This window comes from Meleagris gallopavo, chromosome 3 (genome assembly GCF_000146605.3).
Source record: "Meleagris gallopavo isolate NT-WF06-2002-E0010 breed Aviagen turkey brand Nicholas breeding stock chromosome 3, Turkey_5.1, whole genome shotgun sequence".
NCBI classification, from domain to species: domain Eukaryota; kingdom Metazoa; phylum Chordata; class Aves; order Galliformes; family Phasianidae; genus Meleagris; species Meleagris gallopavo.
Window position 1 is genome coordinate 22,775,590 of NC_015013.2, and position 20,412 is coordinate 22,796,001.

Sequence of the window (20,412 nt, forward strand, 5' to 3'; positions counted from 1 at the left end):
AGTCTGCCTTGTCTATGATACTGAAAGAATTTGCTCTGTCGCTTTACAGTAACTTTTTAATAACTGGATTCTCAGCCACACAATCTTCTCTGCTCTGGATTGTCTCCTCTGCTTCAGTTGTGTCCTACACAAGTAACTTAGAAGGGGCAGAAATGCTGGCTAAAGCAGAAAAAAAATATGATGCAAGTTTGCCTTCCACTCTTACCTTCTTCCATGTATTATTCTGGCACTGAGGGACGTGTTTTAGTGGGCATGGGTGATGTGTTGATGGTTGGACTAGATGATCTTAGTGGTCTTTTCCAATATTAATGATTCTATTAAATGCACTGCAAGATGGATTCAAAGTAATGGAGTAGAAGGTTCAATTGTTGGGGAAAAAAGCTGTTTCCTACACTCAGAAATAGGGAAGAAAACTAGTTACTATTCCTCTGGCAGCAGTACAAAAGGTTTTGCCACTGCACAGGCTGTCAGAATGTGAGACCTCCTGCAGGTCGCTTAGTGACAGACCTTTAGAAACTTCTGTGTGCTGGATACATGTAAGCTCAATAGAAAGGACAATCTCTGGCACACAAGCAAAGAGCAGGAGGGAAATCCCGGCTGCCCTGGAGGCGGTAAAACTTCAGTCTGGGTCTGGCTTAGAAGCCATCTGAATGTGTATGGATGTGACACCTGGATAATAAGAGAGACAGGTACTATGATATTAACTTATAGGTTAAAAAAAACAAAAGAATGCTTTGAGAATCATGGAGAGCCATCAAATTTAACAGTGAATGTGCTTATTTTACATGGCACACTGACATTTATGTTTCCAAGTTCTGCCCTCTTCAGTCAGCTTGCTTCCCTAACGTGTGCTCTACTGGGAGAATAGCAGGAAGAAATCACTTTTTTAATTGCAAAAACACTTATACTTGAAAGGAGCTCTGGTGTACCTTCTTACAGAACAAAGTCCTGCAGAGGTTGTTGGTACTGCTCCTTGGGGAGTGCCTTGAACCAAAGCTGGAACCACCAGCTACAAAGAGGGACCTCAGTCCAGACTAAAGCACTGCCCCACTACTGACCAGAAGGTTAAATGGCATATACTGCTGCAGTACCATTTGTTGTGGGCTTTTTATGGAAGGTTTCCTTTCATGTATGGTCTAAATAGCACATTCCTTAAAGGCAAGACCCAGTAGATTTGTGGCCTGAAGGCACAATGCCTGCAGGGCTATGGCTGCTGAAGACCTTTGCCTTACTGTCACAGGTATTCCATACTAACAGCTCTATGAACAGCAATTCACGTTTAGTGTTTAGTGTGTTTAGTTCTCTGATCTTAGATCTAGATCAAGTCTCTGGCTCTTGTTTATTTTGCTAAAACACTTGATAATCTGTTTTAGGGAAACAGATGTCTTAAATAGAGCAAGCACTGTAAATATCAAAGCTTCTTACTGTGTTTGTATGAATTAGACTATTCAAGTACATCCATTTGCAGGCACCATAAAAAAAAATCCTTACATGTGTGTCAGCCTTGCTACGTGAGAGACCTGAAGAGCAGGAATTGTTTCTGAAGTTAATATACTTCTCATGTACACGTGCATAGTCTGTGTTTTTGAATGCAAGCTGAGTATAAATACACTGTACCTTAGAGTCTTTCTGCATTTAAATTACTGAAAACTTCTTTAAATTGTTGTGAAAATATTGCTTGAATACACTTTTTAAAGCAAATCATTATCTTTAGGAACTTTGCTTGTGATTGTTTCTTTTCCAATGATTCTGATTGATTTAAGAGAGATGAGAATCTGTCTTCCACTTTCTTGAGAACAGTAAGGTTGCCCATAATTTTTGTAGGGTTCAGCGTCATCAGCTATTGTTGAAGACACTAATCGGTAATGGTCCAGGTGGCTCTCTGAAGAGCCTTTTAAAAACCCTACCTCCAATTTCTTCCTGGTTACGGTCAGATTGAACCATAACATTCTAATTGTTGGAAACCAAGCACAGGAAACCAGTATTGTTAGGCTTGCACACGTTATTTTTTCTATGACTGCTTCATAACCTGTTGAGTCAGAACTGTTGCTTAACATGTAGGTTTTGTATTCTTTCATTGGTCTATGTCCAAAGAGGCAGAAACCTCTGAGAATATTCAAAGAAAATGATTAAAGTTAATAATAAAATGTTTGTTTTAGTGGTGATGAAACCTTAATCCTTGCATGCTGCAGTTCTGTTAATGCTATAGAAAGGCAAATTATTTTGTCTTGTTTTGTTTACTTCGTATGCATCTTCTCCCTTCACTTAATACCAAAAATGCGCAGTGTTTTTGACCAGGAGGTCCTATCTTTTATTGTGCTTTGCTTCTGGAATACAAGCATTTCTTAATTTTGTTCTTTTGGCTTTCCTTTTCAGCTCTGTTTTGTGATGTTTTGGACACCAAATGTGTCAGAGAAGATTTTAGTTGACATAATTGGAGTAGACTTCGCTTTTGCAGAGCTGTGTGTTGTTCCTTTGCGTATCTTCTCCTTTTTCCCAGTTCCAGGTAAAAACAAGAAAACAAAAACTCAGCTTTGGCCGTAGAGTCAGACTTGGCTGTACATCTAAGAATGGTTAAGTGCATGCCTAGCACAATAACACTGTTTTTATCAAAGTCAGTGTAGACCAAGACTGCTGACATCAGTAGTCAGGATATAAGGGTTGCAGTAAGAGCAGTGTGTCATTAGGCAGACTTCTGGCTGTCCAAAGCAAGACCTCAGATCTCTCTATTGTAGTTGAATGAGAACACACACAACTAGCATTAGTGATACATATGTGCATGTATTGTTCTTCTACCAGGGCTGCAGTTAACTTCAGTGTATCATCTAGGACTAACTGCACAATGATACTGCCTCCAGTAGTCTCCCTTTCAGCAGCCAGTCTGACACTTTCAGATATCATCACATCGTAAAAAACAGGATATTAGTTAATGTCCCTATTTCAGGAGAGAAGCTTAACAGCACTGTTCAAAATGTTTCCTCTTAAAAAATTTCTAGCTTCTGTAAACAAATCCTATGTGATGTAGTGTAGCATATATCAGGACGGAGCATCTAATAAAATTATTGTTAGAGAACAGCTCCCATGAAGGATTGTTGACTTTCCTAAATATATGTCCTGTCCTATCCTAAGTGTATATATATATATACTAAATATATCTAAACTTATGTTGTTTAAGCGATTTGCACATTAAAGCTAATTCATTTCTAGTAGAGTTTCCCAGTGTGCAGAGCTACCAGAAACAGTTTCACCATGTGTTTTTCTGAACAGTGCTCTCTGCATGACAGAATCTTCATTTGAAATAATGTTCATTACTTTTACCTCCTTTTCCCCTTCCCTTCCTCTGTTCATAAATAGTGACAGTCAGAGCACACCTAACTGGTTGGCTGATGACTCTAAAGAAGACATTTGTGCTGGCACCCAGCTCAGTGCTGCGGATTATCGTCCTCATCACTAGTCTCATTGTTCTGCCTTACTTGGGGTAAGTTTTCTCTGCTCTTCACAGAGATGATGGAATTGATTTATCTTCTGTCCTGTCTCCTGAATTTGCTTAACCCAGAATGTTTTCCCCAAATACTAACTGTAATATAAACCCTAAATGGTTGCAATATCTAGGAAAAAAAAAAAAGAAAAAAAGCCATTTGCAGATTTACAAGTGTGACTTTGCTGTAGGCAGTCAAGATACCGATGACCATTTTGAAAAAAAGGACAAATGCCAGAGAGGCAAAAACATGTCCTGTGTGGAATTTATTTCCATTATGTTAAATGGATCGTTAAGAAAGACATCGGAATATTCTGTTCATAAAGTTAAAGAATCTATTCTACAGCACACACTTCACATGTCTTTAAATTCTGTATTCAGCTTTTCTTAGTTGGGAATTCGGTTCAGGATGTGCTTTTTTTTACTAAATACTGAAGTAAGTTAAGAAACAAAAAAGTTCTTTAAAATACTAGTTATTCTCTTTGTTAGTGCCATTCTTTGAAGGAAATACTTCTAAAAACTGATTGGTTTTACATGCCAGTGGAAATATAATTATGCATTATGCGCTGTCACGCAACCATGACTGATTTTTTGTCTGCTACCCACAGAGTTCATGGAGCCACCCTGGGAGTAGGATCCCTTCTAGCAGGGTTTGTGGGAGAATCTACTATGGTTGCAATAGCAGCCTGTTACGTCTATCGAAAACAGGTAAGAGGTAGGCTCTGCAGGATCTGGTGAAAGCAGATCTTAATTCAGACTTGGACCTTTATCTCTGTCATGATTAATCCGTTATGTTTTTCCCGACCACCAGAGTAAGACCAATAGACTTTGAGACTGCTACTGTTGGCCTGAGATTTCATAACGTACATCTATCTGTTTTTGACTTACCTTCTGATTGTTTGTTGTTACAGTAGTAGCTTAAAGAGAGCTTCTAGCCAGGGACATTCAGGTACTTCATTTTTTTTTGCAGGCAGTAATAGTAATTGCTGTGCCAAGTTAATTTATTCCCTTACCAGAATTAGCATGTAACTGACACCATCATCCCCACAGCCACTGTGACAGCGGCAGAGCCAACTAGTAGCTGTATGGATCAATTTGTTTTCACCTAAAGTGCTCAGTACTTGAGATCTGCAAATCAAGACTTGTGTAGACACCTCTGAAATACTGAAATTCTGATATGCCTAAACTCAACTGAATCAGTAATACCTATGGGGGTATTTTTGACAGCATTACAAGTGTTTTCAGTAAGACTAGTCAGCCTGCTGAGAAATGGATAATAAGGAACAGATGCTTTAATTTGTTTTTGTGGGGCAGAATATTTCTTAGCTTTACTAATCCAGGACATCCTGGATGAATCATAGGACTCTTGAATGCCCTCCCACTCCTGCTGTCCAAAAATAGTCAAGTATTACTAGGCTTTGGTGGGGTGGGGGCTCACAGTCAATCAGCAATACCAAGAAAAGCCAGAATGCTTACATCTTAAAAATTACTGAAGTTTGACATTTGAGAAATTCAGATTTCTCCCTAGAGCAACCTATCTTCTCAAATATGTTATTTGCTTTTTTTTTTTTTTAATAATAAAAAGTCCATGATGTAAAAGATTCCAGATGCTTTCTTCCCTCCAATCACAGTGACGCCCGTCTTGGATGTCTGTTAGCATAAGAAATGCATCTATTATTGCATTTATGTTAGAAAAGTGAAAGTTGAGTCCCAAAAGTTTATGAAAACCTTCTAAATTATGACAACTTGCTAGTGGCAAGCCGTGAATATGTCACAAGTATTACAGCTCTTTATTACATACCCTAACAAATATATTATTTCTACCTTGCTTTCCCAGTGCCCAAAGTTAGTAGGGCTGTGTTCACAAACAACATATTTGTATGTTTATGACTGGTTGTTTCAATCCAGAAAAAGAAGCGGAATGAGAATGAAACATCTGCAGAAGGTGAAGACTCTGCCATGACCGACATGCCCCACACGGAGGAAATGACAGACATCGTAGAAATGAGAGAAGAGAATGAATAAGAAATGGGATGCAATTGTTCTCTACAGGGACGATTGGAGTGACACTTCAGCATCTTGTTGTCTCTCATACTTTTTTGTTTGTTTGTTTTTATTTTTGTAATAAAGAGGCCTTGATTTAAAAGGTTTCAGATAAATTCTCTAGCATACTGAGTATGCTCACACTGATGAGGGACCTAAAAAGAGGTCTTTGCTTTTTCTTTTTCAATTGAATTTGTTTTCTCACTCCATGCAAACATAAAAGATACAATTGCATCACTGTAGAGTCTTCCTTACTTATGCATCCATCTTCTCTGGACAATCTGCATTTGTCAACCAAAGCCCTGCTGTGTGCGTGTGCCTGTGTGCACATACACAAGTGCCACTGGCTCAGTGCTACTGCCATAATCCTACTCCCTCCCCTCTTTCCTTTTCCTTCCTTTTCTTTATGAGAAATGTTAAGGAAAAGAAGTTTGGAATACAGAGCTTTATTTTACTTGCTTGAAAATGACTTTGCTACATAAACTAATATACTATGGTGAACTATATCTTTTTGTTTGGCCTCATCACTAGAGCTTATACTGCACAGGGTACAATACAGGGAGGAACACGTAAGTCTCCATATGGGGAAAACAGGTTCCTCTCTCCTGTTAAATGTGTGTGGATGTGTATATACACACACAGAGACATACATGTATATATATTTATATATATATGCATACGATAAATAAAATACATACAGGACAAGAACTCTGTTTAGTTTTCATTCCATCTGAAAGACAGAAATCTTTTGAAAAATGTAAGCATTTAATTCAGAATCTATTTGAATAGCTAAGCATCACCTCACATGGTTTTCTTTAGGAAAAAAAAAAAACATGCACTTTCCTCTTGTGAAGAGGGTGATAGCAACTGATATAAATTGACTGTATTTGAATAAAAAAAATAAAAATTGACACGCTTTACCAAAGTTCTTGTCCACTGATTTAACTTTGATTTGCTCTACTTTTATTTCTGGTGTCTATATATTGAAAGAAAAAATACAGATAATTTGTGCAGGATACCATGCTGTGTCACATTACTACACATAGTTCCATGAAATTCTTAATTTGGTGATGTACACATGCTCACACACACCTGTGTATATATATATAAATATATATATATATACACATATATGTATGTTTTGCTATGATATATTTACCTATGCAGTAGATCAGAATCAGTATGGTGAAGCTCAAGTACTGGTAATCCTCCAAGTCCTCAGTTAGGGACCATGATCACTTGTTAGCTCCTAACAGTGTCATGGAAGTGGAAAGCTGCTCAAACCAGCAAGTTGCACTTTGCAAACAAGGCAGGCACTGTGCAGTTTAATTGAGCCTTAAACAGTAGAGCGTGGGATTGGATGGTCGGTCCTTGTCAAGTGGAAATGAAGCCTATGTAAGAGGTTACTGAACCAGAGATGGTTTTGGGTGCCACTGATGATGGCTGCGGGAGCAGCTTCTATTGCTGTGCTGTTCTGTGTTTGGCTGCGGGGCAGCGTTCTGTGTCCAGTTTGTAGTAGCTTGGGTTCTTTCATTTGTAGCTGTGCCAGATTCTGATTCTGGATACAGTTATCCTACATGGTATATCTGCAAACCAGTTAATTTAAACTTTGTTTAGTAAAAATCTATTTTTATAAGTTGTGGAAATGATTATTTAATTGTGGACAACTTCACTTTCTAGATTATTTTCCAGGTAGTCCCAGCACTCAGAAAATTGACCAGAATTAGCCATTACTTCAAAATGCTATATCAATATATGTGTGTATATACATACACATGTGTATAAATATATATATTGTATATTATGTACTTTTATTTTAAGCGACAATGCATTTCTTATTTTTCCAAGTTCAGCTAAAAAAGTCTCTGAAACATTACTGAGTTGACTAGTCACTAGGTGTAGCTAGAATGAAAGGCATTGTATCAATTAATTTTATTTTAGACATTTGTACCAATTTGTTATATGTGCAGATGCGGTAAGAGAAGACTTAGAAGTGATTTTATTCAACGACAGACTTGAAAAATCAGTTTGTGGTTAATTAGTGGTGGCAGTAAAGGATAAGATTAAACCTAGTAGCCACACATTTTCTGTGCCACCACAAGGTTGTTCTCACTGTTTATTATAGGAGATTTTTTAAAAAGAAAAAAAAATGTCCTCAGACAAATGAACTTTGTGCAGTATGGAGACTGTACACATATGCATTCATGAATACTCTCAAACATTCATGTGTATGTAACATGTATATAGACTGTTACGGATCGCAGCGGCCAGTTAAAGACTTCTCTGTTCCTGTTGTTTTGATTCCTCCTGTGCATTTGTATCCAAATCCACAACACGCAGTTTTTCAGGAACTGTGGGGATAAAACACTAAATTATTTGTGTGTAGTATTTCTTTTGATACTTGAATGAAATTCAAATAGCAGTATTTTTGAGGAATTTTGAGCATGACAGATGTAATCACTGCACCAAAAAGTAGGAATTTGAAAACAAATTAGTTGAAGCACTGAGTCTTTTGTTTTAGATAGAAAACTGAACAATCATCAAGAGTAAATTATTGGTCATATAGAGTGAAACTAATGGTATTGTAAAAGTTAAAATTTCAGTTCTGTGGGTAGTTATATTCCTTTATTTCAAAAAAAAAAAAAAAGAATGAGCACAGGAATGGTTGGATTCAGGCAAGTATTCACAAAGTTTTGTAAGGACACATGCATAACACTGATTCCCGTTTCCTGTGCATTATGTATCTTTTACATTGCTGGGTTAACCAAATCTGCTGATATCTGCAATACGTAACTCCATATGGGAGCTTGGTGTCCCAGCAGATGCTCTCTCACATTAGCATGCTCAACCTGATGGCAGGTCCACAAGGAGCTCCATGTGCCACAGCAGTGCCCAGAACTCCATCTGGTGACATCTTCAAGGGCTTCAGTGACAATCTGAGCCCCATTTGATGGTGCGTCCAACTGGACTGCCTTTGGACCAAGGGCGTGTGCCGCCACATCCAGCTCGACCAAATCCCTCTGAATGGGTGCAATCAATACCCACCCAAGTGTCTCTGCTGAGCAGGCCCTTGTGAACATGTTGACTTCTTCCCGCACAAAGGGACTCTTGAATTTTGATGAAATGCTGTCTCATTTGTGATGTTGCTCATGACATCTCTATCTGTGTGATACATTTTGAAGTAATAGAAATCTGTTAGTTGTCTGTTTTGAGAGGGAGAGACAGAGTACCATCATCTCACTGAGGTCATGGAAGTTTCAGCCTTTCGACACTTTCTTGAGAATAACTGAATGATATCAATGAAGTTACAATAAAAAGAGGAAAAAAGTTGATCTGCCTCCTATATCTTATATTTTAGACCATGAAGGAACATACCACACAGCAGGAAGTAGAAGGGACACTGGTAGATTGTGGATTAATGTTTCTAGGCTTTTAATATGTACCTAAGGTTGTGTTAATTGTCTGAGCTTTCCTTTCACAGACCCAATAGGATTTGGAAAACGCCTGTTTTTTATCTCCCCCACATGCTTACCAGGTCATGGCCCTGGTGAGGCAGGCTCTGCGTGTCCCATCCCTCTTACACAGCCACGCGGTCGAGAGTGAGAGCTGTGCTGGGCAAGAGGATGGGTGAGTAACAGAGAAGTCTTTTGTTTCCTATTCATTTTGCTGCTAAATATTTCCTTTGAATGGGAGAGATTTATATCTGGCTCTTGGTTGGGTTGTGCTGAAATGCTGCAGACAGATAGACAGTGGCTGGAGATGGAGGGCGAGCTGCTGAATGCAGTGTATTCAGGACAGGCCACAGCGCACAGACGAGCCTTTTGAGGGAGAGAGTTCTTTTTTTGTGGGCTGGCGCCTCGTGCTTAAAGGGAAGGGTGAAAGGAGCCTTGGGGTGCTCAGAGAGGCCACGAGGTGTAGGCAGTGCAGGATGGTGTGGGAGCAGGAAGGCAGCAGCCCACCTTGGCCTCTCACTGAGGTGTGGGCATGGTGTGATCAGTGGGACAGTGTGACTGGGGATACCTGAGTGTTGGTCCTGTAGCCATTGGTGTATCTGAAAGCCATGCATAAATAGATGAATATATATATGTAAGGGTTTGTATATATGAGTGTGTATGTAAGAGTTTTATGCACACATTTTTTACTACTGGCTGTATGTAGTTTGCTGGAACAAAGTATAAATAAGATCTTAAAGAGGGAATAGATTGTGTGAAGAATTGCAGTTTAAAGCTACATAAACAAATAACTAAAACGACCTTTCGTCAGATATGATACCGGTGAGAAAAAGTGGGATTTAGATCAGTAAGCTGGGAGAGAAGTGGGGAACGTGGAAAAGGTTATGGATGTGGCATAGCCAGCCTAAAGACAGCATCATGGGGTGGAGGTCAATTAATAGAGAGCAGAAATGGCTCCGCCATTCTCCTGTTAACTGCACTGGAGTGGAACTGAAGGGTGAGAAGTGATGTGTAAATGAGACACAGCTTTGAGCATTTGGGTTTCTGAGAGTGGAGGAGTCATCAGAGAGACGAGCATGAAAACATCTCAGAAAAGCATTCAAGCAGAAATGAACCAGTATGTGGGCTTTGTGGCATGCAAAGAGGAGACTTTACATCACCTGCTGATTCTAACTGGCAGTAACTGGGCAAATGTCACGAGCTTTAGTTAAACAAAGTTAAACAGAGTAACAAAGAGTGAAATACGCAGCTTTGATATCAAACTGGCATTTCCCAAGTACCATGTTAGCCATGTGCATGTGCAGACCGCCATGTTTGCAGGCCGCGGCGAGGGCCCACTGAAGGGCTGCATGTCCCCCAGGCAGTGCCAGCACCATGGGCACTTCTTGGCTTCTCAGCAGCGTGCAGCAGGCCTTGTTGTATTGAGTGCTGATGCACAGCATGAAGTGAGGCACCTACATTAGGTCAGCCATTAACTCAGGTGCATTGAGGGCCGCACATGCAACAGAGCAGCAGAGCAGGGGGATGAAGCGGAGTGCTTAGGGAGCCGTGGCTTACGAGTGATTTTGGAGCAGCTTGTGTGGATTTGCTTTGGAAAACAGTGCACAGTCAAAAAAGTCATTGCCAGACTTCTCCTTGGCATTGTGTGATTACTAGACATTGTCACTCCTCACATCAACTTGAGTTTCACCTCGTTTTTTTCTCTCATTTCCAGTTCTGCATCATCAGACATTTCTTTATTTTCTTCTGAAGGCTTCTGCTAGGTTTATTTTGTCTGCTGGCATTTTGAGAAAGAAAATGTAGTCTTCATGCTGAATGTCAAGCAATGTAGTCTCTAAAAAGTAGCTTAAAACAAAACTGTTTTTTTGATGAACTGCTTCTTGCTTTTCATTTGCTAAGCTGAAAAGGAGTCAAGAAATAGAAGGAACTGGGGGCTATTCTTTATTTAAAATCAAGAATTCAAAGAATTAATTCAAATTCACTACTTAACTCGAGCCATTTTTTTTAACCTTCTGGTGATTTCTGAGCACCAGGCCCCAACTCTCCCAGGGCACTGCAGCCCTGCAGCAGTGCACTGTTTGAAGCACTGGGAAGCACAGGACTTCGTGTAGATGAAAACTAAAATACAGCCTGAAGAGTTGGAGAGGCTGATTGATAGGAAGAATCTGTTAAGTTTAAAATTCAGCTGGACTTGTGCAACCTGATTGATTTCTACAGTGGCCCTGCTTTGGGGTTACATAGATAAATACCTGCCATCTCCATCTGACCTAAATTGTTCTCTGCTTCACTTAGATCCTAGGGTAGTCCTGTCATCTTAAGACTGTTTGGGTTTTCTTTACGATTTCAGGGCTGAGAGATGGTGCCCACTAGGGCTCAAGAATGCAGATATCTAAGCCAAAATCTGAGCTTCACAGATTCTTTCGCAGATGACAAAACTCATATTTCAGGGCCAGCTGTAAGCACCCTCCCACTCTGTGGGAGCCCCACAATGAGGGCAAAGCAAAAATCAGCTATTGTATATGCAGACAAAATATGTGAGAACTGCACTGCACTTTTACAGTTAACTCTCTAAGTACAAAAGCCTGCAACCAGCAAGAAACGGCATGCATCACCCTCTTTTCATGTGCATCGTTCATCACTATAAAAAAAGCTATGCTTTCTGATAACTGTAATCAACGTAATGCAAAGTAATACTTAATTTATGTAATAAAACAGCTTGGCCTGTCTACAAATGAGAGCATATAAGTACACTCTTGGGAAAGGATGGATTTTAAAATTGAAGTGACAGCTATATCCATAATTCCACCAAAACACAAACAAAAAAATTGGAAAAAAAAGCATCAGCTTTGAATGAGTATCCTGCCTAGGTGGAAAGAAGAGTGTGAGTACATATGCAGAAAGCAGCAGAGTCTGAACTAGCATGCTCAGCTTTGTAGTTTGTTCAGCACTAATGCAACTCTGGTTTTGTGTCCTATTACAGTAAATGCAATGTCCTTCCTAAGCTGTAATGAAACAATTAGGAGACTACAGGCCATAGGGTTACTTACATCAACTGATTTTATCTACAAACCTTGCGAATACTACAACATTGCAAAAGCAAAACCTGCAAAAAAAAGAAGGTTCTTATGCATTTTTATAGAGGATGTCAACAAGCTTTTTAAAATTAATCACTCTTTCAATAATGCAGTTCAAAGTGCACTTCACTGACCTTATTTTTAATAAAAATCTACCCATAAAACACCATACATTATTACAAAGCAAATGCACAAGATGCAGAATTCAACCTGTGTTTTTGTCAATGGGACAGAAGCTCCCACCACCACCATAAATGCAATTGAGCTCAGGTGGTGTAACTCATTCAGAACACTGGCCCCACTACTACTGCAACTTCAGATCTGTCTGCTTTTGTTGCTGCTGCCTCCATTTTCTTGAAGCCAAGCACCCAGGGCACTGTCTGGTTCGGTACACGAGCATGGCCATGGGTCCCCAGGGCTTGCCTGCCAAGTGGGAGGTGACTCGAGACACAGAGCCTCTTTAGGACAAAACCCAATGGTTTGTCATTCCACAATATGAGCAAGCTGGGGGCAGCAATCTTCCCTAGAGCTGGCTCTTCTGAAAGAGGGAAAATAGACTTTGCCTTTTATTGACGGACTTGTGGCTGGGATTGCGGCCGCTGTTCGGTCCTCCAATGCTGCTTTTGATGTTTTTTTATGCTGTGACATTGGCAGAGCATCTTAATACCACAGGCTGCAGAAATCCCAACTGGAGACCAAGGAGTCTGTTCTGCTTGGTGGCATAGATGAAATGTGTTTAATGATGCAACTCCCCATTTATCATCTTTAATGAGAGATTCGCTCACCTATGAAGGTTACCAGGCAGCACTGCTGACATCAGATAAACCTGAACATTGCGGTGCTAGGAATACAAAAGGCACCAAACTTTGTCACACTTTTTGCAGTGGAGAAAGAAGGAAGCTTCACGCGTCCCACTCTCTCCATCTTCACATAGTTGAGCAAATGCCAGTCACAAGGTTGCTCTAGAAGGAACTCTAAGGCTGAGCAAAACCCAAAGGGAAAAGCAGCAGATGAGAACTGTTTTGTCTCCATAGCAGGGATCATCATGGAGGAGGGCTAAATTGCATAGAAATGCCCTCCAGAAAGTATTGATTTTAGAGCAGAGGTTCAGGATGGCTTTGACCACATTGTACATCATCTGTAAAGTAGTAACAACAAGGATAGCAGGTTCTCCAATCTCCAAAAGGTGTTCTAAGGGTAGAATTCACTGATGCTGGTGAAAAATGCTTGGATACTGCAGGGAACAGCACCACAGAAATGCCTATAAATACTGTACTCATATTCGCATGTTCTAATTGTGCCTTTGGGTTCTCTAAAATTGACTTGTTTTTAGTTTAATGGAAATACTTAAAAAAAATGAGAGTGAGGAATAGTGTCTTGAAGCAGCATCCTAAGAAAGGGCAGCACAGTGTCTGAAGGCTTTCTTGGGAAGGAGCAGGAGGATGTTATAGGGCTCTGTCCAAAGAGCATTCTGCAGGAAAAGGACTTGTTCTGTTCTCAGTAGGCTTGTAAGTAGTAGCTGGGCACCCTTTAGGGAATGCTGTGTTTGCACTGGTGTTAAGGTCACCTTTCCATAAGGAAAAAGCTGATTTTTTGTTCATTTCTGTTATTTTAAGGTAAATCTGAGAACTAGGCAAATTATTACTTATTTCACCTCAGAGGTATCACTTGCTTTTCCTTTCTTTCAGAGTATCTTTCACTATCAGATTCAGATTCTTTCAGTGTCTTTCAGGATAAAGCTATCTTTATGCAAAGCAGTATGCCTAATAGCAATCCTTGACTATTTAAACAAGTCAATTTTCAAAGGACTGTAGGTGTCAAGTCAGAGCCCTATTTGGAACTACAGTACAGGGATCCTAGATTTTAAAAGAAATGTTACCTCATGCATCATTTTCTGCCATACTTTTGTAGAATTCCAATTGATTTCTCTCAAAAGAAGTGTTGTTTTCTTGAAGTTGTACACCTAAAGCTACCCGTTTGTTTTTTAATGAATGTTTTGCTTTGCTTTGAACATGTGGGTTTTCTGTAACCTCTAAAGAAACCAATGAAGGTAAAACTTTGTACATTTTTTCAATGACTGCTGAGGTCGAAAGTATAAAAGTACGTGTTGCATTAAAAATTGAGTGTTGTTTATGTATTTAACAGAGATGTATGTTTTTGCATTGTTAAAAAGAATGATCTATGCTTTCTTTTAGGAGGGGGGGAGATCTGTGCTCTAATATTGTCCAACAGCTTTCATATTCTAATTACTTTAAGTAAAGTTCTAACAGTTTGCATATGATTCTGATTGCTTCCGTGTTATTAATTCTTGCAATCTGACATGGACTAAAGCACTCTTCTCATGTGGAATAATCAGAATATGCCTCCTGGTGAGAAATTAATCCAACACTTAAATTGTTTTTGAATTATGAGCACGATGCTGCCAACTGTAAGGTCTCGACTTGTGCTGTGGTTTAACCTGGCAGCAGCTCAGCACCACACAGCCATTTGCTCACTGTCCCTCCCAGAGGGTTTGGGGAAGAGAGTCGGGGGAAAAAACAACCAAGTAAAACTCACGCGTTGAAATGAAAATGATTTACTAAAACTGAAAATGAAGGAAAAAAAATAATAATAGTAATGATAATTATATATATGTATATATAAATACATACACACATAACAAGGTATGCACAACGCAATTGCTCACCACCTGATGATCAATGCCCAGCCAGAACTCACACAGCAGCTGTTCCCCTGGCCAACTCCCCACCATTTTTCAAGCTTTTTTACATCACATCATATGGTGTGGGACATCTCTCTGGCCAGTTTGGGTCAGCTGTCCTGGTTCTGTCCCCTTACAGCTCCTCATGCTCCCCCAGCCCCTCTCATTGGCAGGACAGCATAAGGAGCTCAAAAACCGAAATGTCCTTGGCACAGTACAGCACTGCTCAGCAATAGCTAAATCATCAGTGTGTTATCAACATTGTTTTTCTCCTAATGCCAAAACATAACATCATCCCAGACACTATAAAGAAAATAAAGTCTCTCCCAGCTGAAACCAGGACAACTTGAAGCTAATGAAATCCAAAGGGATCCATAAAACAATGCAGGACAGGCACTTTATTTCTGTGAAGCCTTCATAAGTTGCTAGCTATGTTCAGAGTACTTTTTCCACACTAACCCTAAAATTTTAATTATTCCTGTTAAAAAGATACTTATTACTTAAAGTAGAGCATTCTTCTCATTATGTCAGAATAAACTCAAAAGTCATGAGAAGATCCTTCATTCACCCATCTGGCAAACCCCCGAAGGCACTCTCAGAAAGCTGTGAAAACATTCCTTCACCAAAAATGTTTAGTGTTTGAACAATACTTCTGTCCCTTCGGTACTCCAGAGCAACCAAATCTGCACCACCCACTGCAGCAAGGAGGCCAAAGGTGGGATCACAGTCTGAGTAGTTCTCCTGATGTGACAGCAGCTGCTGTATTTAAGGCTTAACAAAGGTCTGTAGGGTGTTGCTCACACCTGTGTCCTTTCGCTGAGGCACAAAATGGCCAGATCAGATGCCGTTTTCTATTTTCAGCTTTAGGCTGGGCAGCAGCTCTCCGTATGGTTTGTTCTGTCCAATCTATGGCGTCACTGGGAGCAGCCACCGTGTTTTACCCAGAGAGCCCTCAGAGACCCCTGCATTGGCTGGGGACACTGTGGCTGTCCCTTCCTTCTCTTCAGCCACTGACAGCTATCTCTGTTACTGAAGCAGGATCTGCTTATTCCTGGTCATCTCATAGCTGCTTCCTGCCCAAGGCCAAGAATGCAGAACATGGCCATAAATATAATTAGGGCCTTTAAATCAGCAAGAGATAACTCCCTGAGGCACTCATTAGCTGTTGGCACCCAGCACAGCCTCCCCATGGCCGCTTGCAGAGGGCATGGCCTGACCTTACCCAGCTATCCCTGTGGAGATCACTGGCCTGGCAGGAGGCTGTGCTAGAAAAAACCTGCACCATTAAACAGGTGGGCTGGGATAGGGCACAGAAAAGGAGGTTACTTTTGCACTCTATGCAGCAGTAGAACACAGGTGTTGGAGCCATTTCTATTGGCTTCATCTCTACAGTGAACTCGGTTTGGCGTTTCTGTTTTAACCTGGGTTGATGTTCCTTCCCCTCAATGGGGAGAAGGAAGGTAGAGCATTCTCAGTTTCCTCAGGCAGGGACTCAGCAGCCCCAGACATGTGGCCAGAGCTGCAGGCCCTGCAGAGGCACAGGGCTATACTGCATTCTCTGCTCAGCGCAGGGCTGGTAGGCAGCAACCACTGCTGGAGGGCTGGAGCCCAGCTGCAAAACAAGTCCTGGGATCACTGCTGCCATGTGGGTTTCGATAGAAAGTGAAGAAACAGGCAGTCACATGCAGCAAGTCTGACTTTTTTTCAGAAAATATAGGCTTTATTTCTCTCTCCCTAAGTAAGAAGTCAGGCTGTAAGCATATGAGAAGTAAAAAATAGAATAGAGGGCAAATAACACTATTGATTCACCTTTGCTTGCAGTCTTGGAAGTCTCCTCTCCTATCAGCAGATCATCCTCACTGCCTGCAGGGAGGTTCCCCTCATTGCTCCCTGACTGCTCCTTCACTGGTAACAAGGACAACTTGCCATTTCCTCAGTGAACTGAATCCGGGTTTAATCCAGGTTATTTCCTCAGAAGGCACAAAGAAACCTCAGACAAGGGTCCTCAACCACGGGTCCACAATTACAGGCAGGTGCAATACCAACACAGCACATTCTCCACCTGCTTGCTGAATCCTTTTACAACCAAAACAGATGATGCTATGCCATGCCCAATTACCACCATCATTCACACATCATCCATGCACTGTTTCTTTGGAGAGCCTGGTGTTTCTGTGGCAAGGCACCGATGACAAGATAGTCCCTTCCATACAAGAAAGCTGCCTTCACAACAGCACTCTTAGCTCTTATATCCTGGTTCCTCACAAGAAATCTCACACCATTCTTCCCTTTGAACTTCCCATGAGCACAGACCTCTGTTGCAATTTTCCATCCTCCTGCAAAGGTTGGCTGGGATAAAGCATGTATGTGATGGGATGGTGGTGACTGAGGGATTTAGGAATATCCAGACACTTCATTTGGCTGCCTGGCCATCTGACGATTTCAGAAGTTGTCACAGCTTTCCTTTAAACAGTCCTAAGCATTGCTCCAAGTTCACCAGCCCTTTATTTCTAAAATAATGTTTCCCATTACCTACTACTTTCTGGAAAAGCACTGGGTTGTTTTGGTTAGTTTAAAAGGGTGTTGTTGTTTTGGTTTTGTTGTTGTTGTTCTTGTTGTTTTGTTGTGTTTTTTTTTTTATTGGTGATGGTGGTTTATTATTTTTTTTTTTATTTCAGCATAATTTGATGAGAAAAAAGCCTTAGTGAGGGTGAGGGAAGTGAATCAAGCAAACATAATGGAAGCACTTGACAGATTAAAAGCACCAAGCCAGCACCTCCTGTGGCAGTATACGAGGGTATGCAGGAGGCCAAATGTTGCTGCTCCACTTGAGTGTTCTCTAGGCTGGAGAGAAGAGCGGAACCTGAGACACAAAGCAAGAAACAGTCTGAGTACAGCATGCCATTGTGCAAGCGCTACCCAATGCAAGGGAAATTAATTGTCAGATGCCTAAAGTGTTTTCTTTCCCTCATTGTTTTAATGATTCCCTTTCTTTCCAGCAGTACTACATAAGCAAATCAACAGTCCCAGAGGAACGCCCTTATTATTGGTTCTGCCTCCCTCTCCTCTCTAACAGTATAAATACAGAAGACAGGCTCAGGTGAGAGAACAGAAGCTGCAATTAAGTTCTGCCTACCAACTTGCTGAAAGGACCACGCTCCTCCAAGATGCTAGTCTTCCCTTGTTGTTCGTTACACCCGGACACAGAAAACTGACTTTGTCAACTGGAGGCAGAAAAGGTTACAAAGTGGACACGCTGCTGAAGTGTCACGGAGCAGGCTGTCACCCAAGTGGATATTCTCAGCTCTGCACAACCACCCCAGAACCAAACACCCAGATCTGTTGCAGAAAAGCAAAACCCAGAATGTTATGCAATACTTAAAATAAATAAATAAATAAATAAATAATTAAAAAAAAAATCACTCAAAGAAAGGGGCTCTAGGAAGAGTTTGAGTAAAAAGTCTGGTTTTTTTAGGTGGTCCTGTGTGGAGCCAGGAGTTGGACTCGATGTTCTTTGTAAGTCCCTTCCAACTTGGGATATTCTATAATTCTATGAAACAAACATCATTCTCCAAAGCTATATGCCCCCCCTGCTGTTATAATTCATTATTTCTTGTAATCTTTCATACTGGAAAAAAATATATATATTAGGATGTAAAAAGTGAACATTCAGAACCATAAAGAGAGAGCAATAGTCCAGTAAGTGCTCCACATTCCAAGGTATAGTCTAGTATACTTACATCCTTAAGTCTATATATATATAAGTCTATATATATATATAGTTTCTGTAATTTAGGAATAACAGTGTAGGCAGTCATAAGTCATTTTCATTTTTCTTTCTTTTTCTAAGCACACCTCAATCTTTATAAAATATCTATGGCTGAAGTCAGACGCCATAATAGTGGATTACAGAGAACTAAATAAGGTCACACTGCCCATTCATGTAGTGTATCCAATATTGTTTCCCTGATAGACACATTGAGTAGGGAGATACAAACCTACCACCGTGTCCTAGACTTGGCAGATGTATTCTTCAGTATTCCCATTCATGAAGAATTGCAAGATCAGTTTGCATTTACACGAGGAGGCAGGCAGTGGACCTTTAAGGTCCTGCCTGACATACATAGGGGTATGTACATTCACCAACATATTGTCATAACTTAGTGGCACGTGACCTAGCAGACTGGAATAATCTTAATAACATCAAACTGTACCGTTATATTGATAATTTCATGTTGAGGTCTGACTCACTGGGGGTATTAGGTAAGGCAGTAGACTCATTAACTCATTTACAAGAGAAAGGGTGGACTATAAACCCAAAAAAGGTGCAAGGATCAGGCTTTCCTGTGAAATTCCTGGGTAGTTCGGTTGAGAAAGACCAAAGTACTATCCAGTGCAATAATAGACAAGGTTCAGGTGTTCCCAGTCCCTACCATGCACACAAAGGCAATAGCAAGAATTTTGGGGTATACTGGGATACTGATGTTCCTTTATACCTCACTTATTGCAGCTGCTAGGGCCTTTGTATTGACTCGCAAAGAAAGGCCAAATGGGCCTTCCTGCTTAGGATCCAAATAGTAGGACTGAAATGGTGTGGCCTACTTGCACCCTGGGGGACATTATTGGAGTTTGGGGGATCAGTAGTCCCCCTGGTAATAGGCACGTGGCCTGCAGACACTGTGGTCAACATTCCAGTTTTCATTGCTGAGGGGATCTTAATCATGTCCCTATGGCAAATTAAGACCTCAGATATCGGACAAAAGGGTCTGGTGCAGATGGCCAGGACCATTTTTGTACTCTGTAATAAGGTCAGCAAAAATAAAATATGGACTGCACAGCCCTAAACGTGGGTAGAAATTATTAGAATTACACATTCTAAAAGTGACTTGATTTGTTTTTAGACAATCTGAGGTCCAACCTCACTATTTTTCCACCTACATCATTCTTGAACCTTGTTTAGCCTCATCTTTGTGTTAGGAAAGTAAACTACCCCAAAAACAATCACAGAATGGTTTGAGGTGGAAGGGACCTTTAAGCCCACTGTAGCGGAAATGCTAAGTCATGGTCTGAAACAGTGGTTGAGCACCTGGTGGGAAGGCAGGGGTCAACCCAGGGGAGCTCAGCTGCATGCAATCTACCTACGTGAATGGGTGGAGCCAGAATCCACTCCTTCCCAGACCTCATTTAGGGGTTGGTAGTAGAGGCAAGGGTATCTTGCTAGAGATCCCTAAGTACCTGAGGTCTTTTGAAGGTAAGCAGCTTTTTTTTTTTCTTCCCCTTTGTTTCTGCATCCACAGCTGCTGTGTTTGGGCTTGTCCTCATTTGCTGCAGGCAAAGACTTTGCCCCCCTGCTGCTATCGCTCTAGTTTTCACCACTATACAGCATTTCACCCACCCAGCTCCAACTCTCTGCAGGGCTGTCACCCACTGGATCAGGCTGCCTAGGGCTTTATCTAACATGCCTTGAGCTGTCTTAAATTTGCGGCAAATAACTGTCTTCGTTTTGAGACATGGGCTAAATATGGTCCTGTAAATGGAGAAAAAATGCAGCTGCATTTTCTATCTTGTTACTTATTTTCAAATTCCTGTATTAAGATTGCTGAATTTTTCTTTTGTTTGTGTAATTGTAACTCCATTTTCATGGTTGGGGTTTTTGTTTTGGTT

The 20,412-nt window shown here is 40.8% G+C and overlaps 1 protein-coding gene across 1 annotated transcript in view; it reads left to right on the forward strand.

Moving 5' to 3' along the window:
* ANKH (ANKH inorganic pyrophosphate transport regulator) overlaps positions 1-14,189 on the forward strand; it is a 101,431-nt gene extending 87,242 nt beyond the window's left edge. Inside the window, exons 9-12 of the mRNA XM_010708496.3 lie at positions 2,377-2,506; positions 3,355-3,478; positions 4,087-4,186; positions 5,387-14,189. Coding sequence (XP_010706798.1) covers positions 2,377-2,506; positions 3,355-3,478; positions 4,087-4,186; positions 5,387-5,503 — 471 coding nt within the window. The 3' untranslated portion in view covers positions 5,504-14,189. The remainder of the gene's footprint in view (positions 1-2,376; positions 2,507-3,354; positions 3,479-4,086; positions 4,187-5,386) is intronic.
* Positions 14,190-20,412: the final 6,223 nt, after the last annotated feature.